Below are 10,699 nucleotides of genomic sequence, written 5' to 3'. Positions count from 1 at the left end.
ACAAACTGCTGGTTTTTTCCTCCCGCCCTTTTCCTGCCTTCGCGTTCGAACATCCCGGGCCCTACTCGCCCGCTGCCCATTGGCGGGCTGTAGTAGGCGTCACCACCTTGGGTACTATGTCTAAGTCCCTGCACCGCCCTGGAAGCGCGGGTTGGGCCGAGCACGGGAAGAGGGCGCGGACACCCGCTGACTACCTCGCTCCAACTGCGATCGGCCGCCGCCCCATAAAGGAGGGGCTCAGTCTTCCCAGGTGCCGTACGCAGGAGGGGCCACGCGTGCGCAGAAACGCGGCGAAGGGGGGGAACAACTTGCCACAGAGAGGGCGGGGCCGGGGCAAAGGCGGGAGGAGGGCGGGGCGCGAGGGAGGAGGGCGTGGCAGGGGCAACGGGAAGGGTGAATGGAGGGCGGGACCGTGAACTGGGGCTGGGGGCGGGACTTGGAATGACCATGGGGGTGGGGCAGTTAACGGATTGTGCATGGGGCGGGGGGGGCCAATCTGGAGGCGGGCGGCAGAGAAGGGGGATTCCCTCTTGCCCCAAGGGCGAGTCTCCCATTGGAGGAGGGGGCTGCGGGGATTCCCTCTCCCTCAGGATCCGACTATTTGCGTCCCCAACCGCGGAGGGGCAGCCTCTTGCTCGGCGCCCTCCAGGCCTGTTGGAGGTGAGGGAGGTGGTGCCCGCCCCCCCCTTCGGCTCCTCCTTCCCCCCAGTCCTCCCCTCCCATCACCCTCCCCCCAGCCGGTCCGTCCCTCCCCTCTCTCCCCCCACCGCCTCCTCCTGCCGCTGCCGCTGCTTTGGCTGCTGCGTCATACGCCCCAGAGCCGCCGGGACGAGGGGCTGGGCCCTGGGGACCCCCCGGCCTCCACCTGCACGCCCCCTGACGCCCGGACTTGCCCTTCCCGCGCGGGGGGCTCGCCCAGGTCTCCTGCGTCTGCCCCTGCCCAGCTCCCGGCGGCCCCAGCTGTCACTGGTAAGGCGGCATGAGGCGCCAGTGGGGGGGCAGGGAACCCGGGGGTCGGCGTGCAGGGCGCAGGCGGGAGAGCCTTGCCACCTTGGCCTCGGGTCCGGGCTGGGCCGACCCAAGTCCCTTCTTGGACTTGCGGTCGTGGGGAGTAGAGACCGGGACTGGGGACACGCCCCCCTCCCGGGGCACTCAGGGAAGTTATCTAACCCAGGGGCGGGGAGCCCTGGAATTTGAGGGTGACCTGACATACCTGGCACCAGAATGATTGTTCTGAATGACACACTCAGGCCCAGGGGGAGAGCGTTTTTTACTCTGAAAAAACATCTTCTGAAAAGCTCCCCAAAAATCTCTGGGCAACCGAGTACCCCAATTATGATACCTCTAAACAGCTGGGGAAGGTGAAACTGAGTGGTAACCTCTGGTTCTGCAACCATCATTTCTTCTAAGACTAGGAACTAAATATCCCAAGAGAGCTCTGGAAGCTGGGAAACTAGAGAACTGGGTTGGGGGGGGTGGGGTTAGGAAGAGGTGAGCCAACCACTAGAGTTGGAAGAGCTAGTGAGGGGTGCCCAGTGGTGTCCTATTCAGGTATGTGAGGGATTCAGAGACTGGCATGCAGATGCTTAGTCCCTAATGTGGGGAAAAATGCAAGGAAAATGAGGAAGCTTTCTCAGCATTTATAACATTCTCTTTTTCATCTCATTTCTGTTTAGGCCACCCCAGGATGCAATGGCGCAGCCCCCCCGGCTGAGCCGCTCTGGTGCCCCCTCTCTCTGGGACCCAGCTTCCCCTGCTCCCACATCAGGCCCCAGGCCTCGACTTGGGAGGGTCAAGATGTGCTGGCTAGATGGACTGATGGGTTGCTATACTTGGGCACCATCAAGAAGGTAAGATCTTCTGACCTCACCTTGTTCTCATTCTCCTTATCTGTTTACTATTTCATCTTCTGTGCTCACCCACTCCAGGTGGACAGTGCTCGGGAGGTGTGTCTGGTGCAGTTTGAGGATGATTCCCAGTTTTTGGTTCTTTGGAAAGACATTAGCCCTGGTGAGACCCTAAAGACCTGAGATTGTACATCCAATGAACAATAGAAACTTGACTTGGTGGGAACAACAGGACTTGAGGGCTGGCGCCCTGACATTATGTTCCCTCATAGCTGCCCTCCCTGGGGAGGAACTCCTCTGTTGTGTCTGCCGTTCTGAGACTGTGGTCCCTGGGAACCGGCTGGTCAGCTGTGAGAAGTGTCGCCACGGTGAGAGGACAGAACACCTGAATGGTCCAGTTTGCCCTGGGCCCTCTAGGTTGCCACCAACCTTCCCTTTGGCACTGGCCTTTATGTCCCCATCCTGGTTTTAAGTTCTCAGGCCAACACTCTGGCCAGTGTCAACCTTGTAACCTCTCCCCTTCCAGCACAGGGAGAGGCAGCCAGAGAGGATGCTAAAAGTTCTGCAGGCAGAGGGTAGCTCACATCCTTTTCTAGCCATATGACTTTGGGCAAGATCCCAAACATAGGAGCCTTAGTTGTCTTATTTGTAAAATCAGGATAATATACCCACCCCAGGAGGACAGTGATCAAAAATTAAATGAAATGGGTAAGATTATTACTATTCCAATACCAAGTACACACAGGCACTCAAAACAGTAAGTGGTCTACTATAAACATTGTCGTTGTTCAGCTTATCACCAGGACTGCCACATTCCCAGGGCCCCAGCCCCTGGAGAAGGAGAGGGCACTTCCTGGGTCTGCCGCCAGTGTGTCTTTGCAATTGCCACCAAGGTAATGGCATCTCTCTGTTGCCCCTTACTGTGGGAGCCTCCCACCCACATCCTCTCCCAAGCTTTTCATCTCCCATTCCTCTGAGACCTCCCACCTATTCTTTCTCTGCAGCGGGGGGGTGCACTGAAGAAGGGTCCCTATGCTCGTGCCATGCTGGGTATGAAGCTGTCTCTGCCGTATGGACTAAAGGGGCTGGATTGGGACGCTGGACATCTGAGCAACCGACAGCAGAGCTACTGTTACTGTGGTGGCCCTGGGGAGTGAGTAATGAGGGGTGGCAGGTTATGGAATGATTGATGTGGTTGGTAGATCCTGAGGAATGAAGGAGAAAGAACAGGGTGAGAGGAGCACTGCAGGGGAGGGGAAGTAGGTGACAAGGAGAGTTTGGGGCAGTTAACAGGGAAAGGCCATTTGGGAGGCCACAGTCCTATGTTCCCTCACAGGTGGAACCTGAAAATGCTGCAGTGCCGAAGCTGCCTGCAGTGGTTCCATGAGGCCTGCACCCAGTGTCTTAGCAAACCCCTCCTCTACGGGGACAGGTGAGTCCAGAGTAGGCTCTCCCAGAGCTTAGGACCCCCTCTGGCTCTACTCCACCCTGTTCCCCCACACCCTCCTGCATTCCAGGCTTTTCCGTTGCAACCTTTCCTCACCCTGCTTGCCTCTCCTTGCCTGGGAGTTCTCCACTGCATGTATAATTTGCCCAAATAAGGTGTGTGCTCGCCTTCTCCTCACATTCAGGTTCTATGAATTTGAATGCTGTGTGTGCCGGGGGGCCCTGAGAAGGTCCGCAGGCTACAGCTTCGTTGGTAAGCTGGACTGGGCATGTCTTCAGCATAACTCCTTCTTCAACACCCCCCAGGTTTTCACCCTACATGCCCTCAAACACCCACCTCACAACTCCCCTGACTTTTGTAATGCTTTCACGGTCTTGATGACTGGATGTTTCTCTAGGGTGGATGTGGCCCATCTTGTCCTCTATCACCTCAGTGTTTGCTGTAAGAAGAAATACTTTGATTTTGATCGTGAGATCCTCCCCTTCACTTCTGAGAACTGGGACAGTCTGCTCCTGGGGGAGGTAGGAAATAGTGAAAATTTTGGGGATTAGGGTGGGACAGAGTAATGGAAAGAAAGGGGGAAGTCACTGTTCTCCTAACCCTATTTACCTTCTCTTCCTCCAGCTTTCAGATACCCCAAAGGAGAACGTTCTTCCAAGCTTCTCTCTGCTCTTAACAGCCACAAGGACCGGTGAGTAGGAAGGAGGGGAAAGGCAGGAAGGATGCTCAGAGAGATGATTTGGAAGTCTGGAGGGGAGAGGCTGCAAGCACCTGGGGACTAAAGAATGGTATGGGGGGATCTTGGGACACAACCTCATACCATTTCTCTCCTTGCCCCAGTTTCATTTCAGGAAGGGAGATTAAGAAGAGGAAATGTTTGTTTGGGCTTCATGCTCGGACTCCTCCCCCTGTGGAGCCCCCTGCTGGAGATGGAGCCCCCACCAGGTCACTGGTCCAGCGGGGATGGGGGAAATTCTCAGGAATTAGTCTAGTGGGGTATATGTATAAAGATGGGGAGGTCTTTGGGGTGTCCGGGAGGGGGCTGGGGGGATAAGGAGGCCTCTTACAGCTTCCCTTCAGGGCAGGGCCCTGGGGGAGGGGTCTCACGTCCCCTGGGGAAGCGACGGAGGCCGGAGCCAGAGCCCCTGAGGAGGAGGCAGAAGGGAAAAGTGGAGGAGCTGGGGCCACCCTCAGCAGTGCGCCATCAGCCAGAGTCCCAGGAGCAGAGGGAGCGGGCTCGTCTGCAGAGGGCACTGCAGGTACAGGGGCAGGGGCAACCTCATGGGGCAAAAGATGGGATGTGGGAAAGAATCAAAGATTCTCTCTCAGTCCTCTATCCCTTCTTGTAGGCCTCAGTGTCTCCACCACCCCCCAGCCCTAACCAGAGTTACCAGGGCAGCAGCGGCTACAACTTCCGGCCCACCGATGCCCGCTGCCTGCCCAGGTTAGTGCTCCTCTGCCCCCAACCAGATGTGCTCGCGGTTCTTTATGTCCTCCAGACTTTGTCACTTAGAATTCTTTCTCCTCTCCTTTGGTTACCCACTACTTGTCCTAGAGAGATGCCTAGAACCAATGTCTGGTACCCGGTATTATTCTGGGGATGGTGGTATCCTGGGAGTAGTGTTTAAAGTCTACCTTCCTGGGGGGACAGAATCCTGTTCCCTTGCTTCAGGTCCTGACTTTCTTCCTCCCCAACTCCAGCAGCCCCATCCGGATGTTCGCTTCCTTCCACCCTTCTGCCAGCACCGCAGGGACCTCTGGGGACAGTGAACCCCAGACAGGTGAGATTCTATCCCTTATTACCAGTGATACCCCTTCCTCTCTGTGGTCACAGGTCTTTAGTCTCAAACCATTTCTTTGCTCCTCTGATCCACATGTGGCCCCATTTCTGGTCAGTCTTTATCCATACCTGTCTGTCTCAACTTAGAATTGCCTTCTCTCCCTAGGTCGCCCCTGGAACTTCACATTGGCTTCCCCACAGACACCCCTAAAAGTGCCCCCCACTCGATGACTGCCTCATCTTCCTCAGTCCCAGCCCCCTCCCCAGGTCTTCCTAGACGCTCAGCACCCTCTTCTCCCCTGTGCCGTAGTTTGTCTCCTGGGACTGGGGGAGGAGTCCGAGGTGGGGTTGGCTACCTGTCTCGAGGGGACCCTGTCCGGGTCCTTGCTCGGAGAGTACGGCCTGATGGCTCTGTGCAGTACTTGGTTGAGTGGGGAGGAGGGGGCATCTTCTGAACAGCCTGCCTCTGCCCACCTCCCCATTCACACACCGGCACTTTCATACCCTGACCTCTGACCTCACCTACAGCTGGGATGTACCTGGAGAGATAGGGGGTAGTTCTCCCTATTGCCCAGGCTGGAATCCAGGAGATGGGTGGCGAAGAGGATCTCTCTTCTCTACCCCCTTCATGATTCCTGACCCCCTCATCCTTCTTCCCATTTCCTTTGATGTTATTTTGTTACAGCTTTTTAAATATTTTTTAAGATTATTTAACCCCTGGGTGCAGAGACTGAGGAGGGAGGGATAATAAGGGATCCCGGACTCTGTATGACTGAAATAAAGAGAAATAAACAAATGTAGTAGTCATGAGTCATTCTGAAAGATGGACAGAATAGAGACCTACATTTCTGATTTTCCCCAACTGAACATGCATATGTGACAAGAAAATAAGGGAAAAGGCAGTGAGAACCAGATCAGATTTATTGGGGTCCCAGTCATCGCTTGGAAGTCAGAGTTTTTTGTTTTGTTTTTTTTGTTTTTTTTTTTTAATGAAAAGATATCATGGCAGGAACAGGGCTCATCACGATAGGGCTGTGCTGGAATCAGAAACTGACTCTGTGACCTGGCGTACCCAATGAAGGTAGGGGGAGTTCCCCTGCTCCACTGGCAAGGCAATTACCTCAGCCACTTCATAAGGATGCACAGAACTGCAAAATGAAAGGGAGGGGGGAGGATTACTCAACTATTTACCCTAAGGAGCTCACCCCTCAAACACAATTGCAAACTGCCCAGCAGTTCCCAATCCACAGTACCACGGCCTCGCCCCTAAAAGTTCTTACCGAACAAAATCTGTCAAGGCTGGGACCAAGGAACTTTGGGTTTTAATCATCTAAAGGGCAAAGATAAACACTGTTGAATCAAGACATCAGACTGATCTCAGGTGAAAGGAATCAGAGGTCAAGGGAACTGGAGAAATTTTTGTTGGGTGGGGGATGCTTCTCACCATCAACACCTCACGTCTTCTTCGATCTTTCCCTTCCACTCATAGCTGAAGAAGTGAGAAAAAGAGGGGAGAAAGTCTTGGGGGATGAAAGACTTTCTCCTAGGAAAAAGGCTCCCAGTCAGCCCCCAAAGTTAGGTTAACCTTCCAACTCTTATGACTCACATGGATGTAATCTGAGGGATGAGGTTGACGCAGGCTGCGAGGCGCTTCTCCACCACAGCTCTGAAGGTGAAGAGAGAGCCCCATTCAGAGTGCCCCAGGACCCGGACTTTTGTTCTGGCAGCCCAGAGATGGCTTCCAAAGATGGAGAGGTGGAAGCTCCATCCTTGTTGTCCACCCCCGACTCTCCCTTCATGACAATACTTTCTAGATCTACACCAAGGTTCCCACCTGGCAATCTCCTTAGCGACCTTTTCGTTGGGGCAAGTGACGAAGGCTGCAGAAACCGATCCTGGAACATAGCTAGAGCCCGAGGCCGGAGTGGGCTGGGACGGGGGGCTTCCAGAGGCCATAGAGAGCAGTGCTCGGGGTAGCAACAGAAGGCGGGAGGCCACAGGCAGCAACGCAGGCATCCAAAGAATCGACAGGAACAGAGCGGCCTGAGGGCAGGGGGCGAATTCGGTTTCTTCCCCACAATACCCACGGAATACTTTGGCTGGGATAGAGCCTCAGGCTTTGCCTTCCCTATTCTGCACACTGAAGGCATATGTCCCCGAAAGTTAAGTCCAAGACTTAAGTTTTCACTCTCACTTCAGCGGGCCAACCCCCGGGATTTTGGGTGCGGGGGGTGGGCTAAACTTCGAGGACCGGAAAAGGAGGGGCGGGACCGGACACTCACCCCTCCGCCGAGTAGAACTGCGGGCGCTCGCCCGCCCCTCATGCAGCCTATGTCGGTAAAGGAAGGTTGATATCAAAGGCCACACATTACACAAAGAAAGGACCCCAAACCAGGAAGAGGGGCCTCTTCTTACCTGGGTGGCAGCCACGTGATAAGAAAACAGCGCACACCACGTGACAGTAGAAGCGGGGGGCCGGGAGGCTCCAGATCCAGCCAATCCTGGCCCTCACGTGGCCCGGATTGCCCCGCCTCCTGATTAGGAGGAGCGAAGCGGGATTTGGCCAATGGACAGCTGGATCTGCAGAAGTGCGCGTAAATGGCACGCCCATTTCCGTGAAACCCGAACCGGCCAGTGGCTGGCGGAGCAGAGCCGCTGCGGCGCTCCACTGTCACGTGAGGGGGCGGGTCCTCTCGGGCGGTTCTACCTCAGGGAATGACGCGGAGAGGCCAATCGCGAGCCAGTCCCACAGGCCACGTGATGAGAGAGCTGGAACTAGGGGGCCCGAGACCCCGCAGACACGTTGCGTCCGGCTGTGAAGTGGGGAGTCATCCTTAAACCCAGAGTGTGCCTAGTAACAGCCCCTGTACTATTTCAGAGTCCCTAGGGAGTGGCGGGTCTGAGGAGACTGAACCTCTGGGGTGAAGAGAGCGCCCCCTGCCCAATTAGGATTAAGCTGTGCCTGGGTTTAGGAATGAACAACTATGATCTAAGGAGAAGCCAGCTGTCCCTGGGTAGGGGGCAGAGATTAGGCAGACACAGGCATGGCATGACAATGGCTAGGTGAGGAGAGATGAATTTTAATAGGGCAGGGCGAGACCCTGTCAGTGGGATAGAGGATGATGGGAAGGGCTTGAGGACACTCTTCACTGAAAACCCAAAGCTTGAGAGAGACTGGCGAATCAGAGGAAGGGGATGCAGGTTAGGGAAGTAGCCATGGTCATTCAGTCCTCTCTCCTCTGCCCAGGAGTGGTCCACCTCTGAGCCTTGGGTCTCCTTTCCTTATCCCATCCCCCAAGGAGCCAGGACCTGCCCTACATAACCTCCCTGGGGCCCAAGCACATTCAGTGACCCAAAAATAGAGGGGCCAATAAGAGGCCAGAGGAGGAGACAACAGACAAAAAGGCTCTGCTACCCAATATTCCCCCTCGGTCCAAGATCTGGGGTCACTGTTTATGGTGGGCGTGACTGTGACTGAGAGTTTCCCAGGCCGAGGTCAGGGTTCTCTCATATTTACCTCTCTGGAGTTGGAGATCTCCTTGGATCTGTCTCATTTGGGGTTTTGTGTAGACCTCTGTGGGGTCTTCCAGTATTTGTGTTGGAATCTTTCTCAGGGCCGAGTTTTCTTTTATGTTGTTTTGGGAGTTTGTGTGTTTCAGGTCCAGTGGTCACTCTCCCTGAGGTCTTTCAGATTTTATGAGTTTCCAGTCTCTGAGTCCGTGTCTGGGCTAGCTAAGTGTCTATCTCTCTGCCTCCCCCTAAAACTGAAATTTCTTTCAGAGAGTTATCAGTCTCTGAGTCTGTCAGTTTTTTTTTTCTTTCAGATCTGAGTCGGGGTCTTTCAGATCTCTTGCTGGTCTGAATTCTGAAACCTAATTCTAGGTCTGGGTCTTTCTAATTGGGTTTTCATCTTTTTCTTTTGAGTCCAGCTCTCAGTTTTGGTCTCTAAAATCACCATCACAGGGGTAAGATTTCTGTGGCTATGGAGAATCCTTTTGAGAGTGAATCCTTAAGATTTTGATCTTTGACTCCTCTCCCAGGGGGTCTGGGGTCTTTTTTCTTGAGACCAGGGATCTCTTTCCCTTTAGATTTGGGGTCTGTGTCTCAAGTTAACCTGCCTGGGGGTAGGAACGAGGTATCTCTCTCAGGGTCTGGGGTCTTGTCAATCTCAGAGTCTGGGGGTCTGCATCTTCAGGACTGTTGCTCTTGGTGTGTTTGAGGCAGGGGTCTTTCTCACTCTTTTTCAGTCCTCTGGGTCTCCCTGGGTAGGGGTGGGGGCTGCAGTCTCTCCCTCCTCCTCCTCCTCCTCCTCCTGCTCTCTTCTCTCGCTCGCTTCCCCGCCCCCCCCTCCCTCTCTCTCCCCTCTCTCTCTCTGCTGCCGCTGCTGCCGTTGGCTCTTATTCTCCTCCTCCTCCTCCTCTCTCCTCCTCTCTGCTCCTCTCTGCTCCTCTCTCCTCCTCTCTCCTCCTCCTCCTCCACCTCCTCCTCCTTCTCCCCCTCTCTCTCCCCCTCTTTCTCTCTTCTCTTTCTCCCCCGTCCCCCCCCGCCCCCTCCCCCCCAGGCCTGATGAGCAGGTCTCGCGCCTCCATCCATCGGGGGAGCATCCCCGCGATGTCCTATGCCCCCTTCAGAGGTACGGTGGTGGGGGAGGGGGGAGGCCAGATGGGGGGCAAGAGGGGGAGGGGCAGGGGCGGGCGAGAGCCGGGGCCAGGGAAGGGAGGGAGCGGCTGAAATGAGGGAGAGGAGGACCGGGAAGGCTGGGGTGGGAGCCGTGGGGAAGGAGAGACTGGAAGCTAGAGGGATAGGTGTAGGTAAGGGACGGAGGGGCCAGGAAACAGGCCTTGAAGGGGGCTTAGAGAAAAACCATGAAGGGGAAAGAGAGAGCCAGAAAGGGATGGAAAGGTAGGAGGATAGGGTTGGGGGAAGAGCTACAGAAATAATTTGGCGGTGGGAGCTGAGGGATGGGGAAAATATCAAGGAAATAGAGGCACAGAGTCTTAGGAGAGAGATAGGAAAGAGAAATGAAAACAGGGGTGAAAAGAGAAGCCAAGATGATGAGGGGAGAACCGTGGGGGGCTTAGAATGGTAGGGGTTAGAAATGAGAAGATGAAAGGAGAGAAGAGGCCAGATGGAGAGAGAGGGAGGCAGTGGGGGGGGGGATGGAGGGTCCAGATGGAGGGAAGAGAGGAGAGAGGGAAAGGGTTGGGGGAGGGGCAGCTAGGGCAGGGGGAGGGCCAAATTTTGTGTGTATTGTTGGGGGCCAGATACAAGGAAGATTGAGTGATGCGACTTAGAAACCAGGTTAGGATCCTGCTCCCACTCTGACCCTCATTAAGGTCCTTAACAAGTGAAATGCAACCCCTTGGGGTCTTATCTGCTCTCTTCACCTCACCACTTTTACCCCCTCCCCCTCAATCCTTATTTCCATTCCCCCTCCCTTCTTCTGCTGTCCATCACTTATATCTTTCCCCCCATATGGTGTCCGTTCCTTATATGAGTCCCCCTTCTGTCCTTCCCCTGTATCAGTTCCCTCTCTGATGTCCATTCTCTTTCACTTGTGTCTGATAGCTGCCTTATATCTGTATCTCTCTTGAACTCCTTCTTGACCTCCATGTCTTAATATCC

The 10,699-nt window shown here is 55.0% G+C and overlaps 3 protein-coding genes across 3 annotated transcripts in view; 2 read left to right on the top strand and 1 right to left on the bottom strand.

Moving 5' to 3' along the window:
- The first annotated feature begins 1,692 nt into the window (after nucleotides 1-1,692).
- Nucleotides 1,693-5,864, top strand: Phf1 (PHD finger protein 1). Its single transcript, XM_047558287.1, is given in 16 exon segments — nucleotides 1,693-1,780; nucleotides 1,783-1,850; nucleotides 1,929-2,010; nucleotides 2,120-2,215; nucleotides 2,640-2,740; nucleotides 2,852-3,000; nucleotides 3,184-3,279; nucleotides 3,479-3,504; nucleotides 3,507-3,546; nucleotides 3,692-3,825; nucleotides 3,919-3,985; nucleotides 4,135-4,239; nucleotides 4,364-4,553; nucleotides 4,644-4,738; nucleotides 4,996-5,075; nucleotides 5,222-5,864. Coding segments are annotated over 16 exon segments (1,725 nt in total). The 3' UTR covers nucleotides 5,530-5,864.
- Nucleotides 5,865-5,997: 133 nt separating this feature from the next.
- Cuta (cutA divalent cation tolerance homolog) lies at nucleotides 5,998-7,602 on the bottom strand. Its single transcript, XM_047558640.1, is given in 8 exon segments — nucleotides 5,998-6,222; nucleotides 6,355-6,404; nucleotides 6,519-6,532; nucleotides 6,535-6,563; nucleotides 6,681-6,740; nucleotides 6,909-7,117; nucleotides 7,357-7,403; nucleotides 7,490-7,602. Coding segments are annotated over 7 exon segments (531 nt in total). The 5' UTR covers nucleotides 7,399-7,403; nucleotides 7,490-7,602; the 3' UTR covers nucleotides 5,998-6,095.
- Nucleotides 7,603-9,640: 2,038 nt separating this feature from the next.
- Syngap1 (synaptic Ras GTPase activating protein 1) overlaps nucleotides 9,641-10,699 on the top strand; it is a 31,098-nt gene continuing 30,039 nt past the window's right edge. Inside the window, 1 exon segment of the mRNA XM_047558662.1 lies at nucleotides 9,641-9,707. Within this exon segment, the coding sequence (XP_047414618.1) occupies nucleotides 9,641-9,707 (67 nt within the window).

Source organism: Sciurus carolinensis, chromosome 7 (assembly GCF_902686445.1).
Source record: "Sciurus carolinensis chromosome 7, mSciCar1.2, whole genome shotgun sequence".
NCBI classification, from domain to species: Eukaryota; Metazoa; Chordata; class Mammalia; order Rodentia; family Sciuridae; genus Sciurus; species Sciurus carolinensis.
Note: the sequence above shows the minus strand (reverse complement) of the source record. Positions and strands in the feature narration are given on the sequence as shown.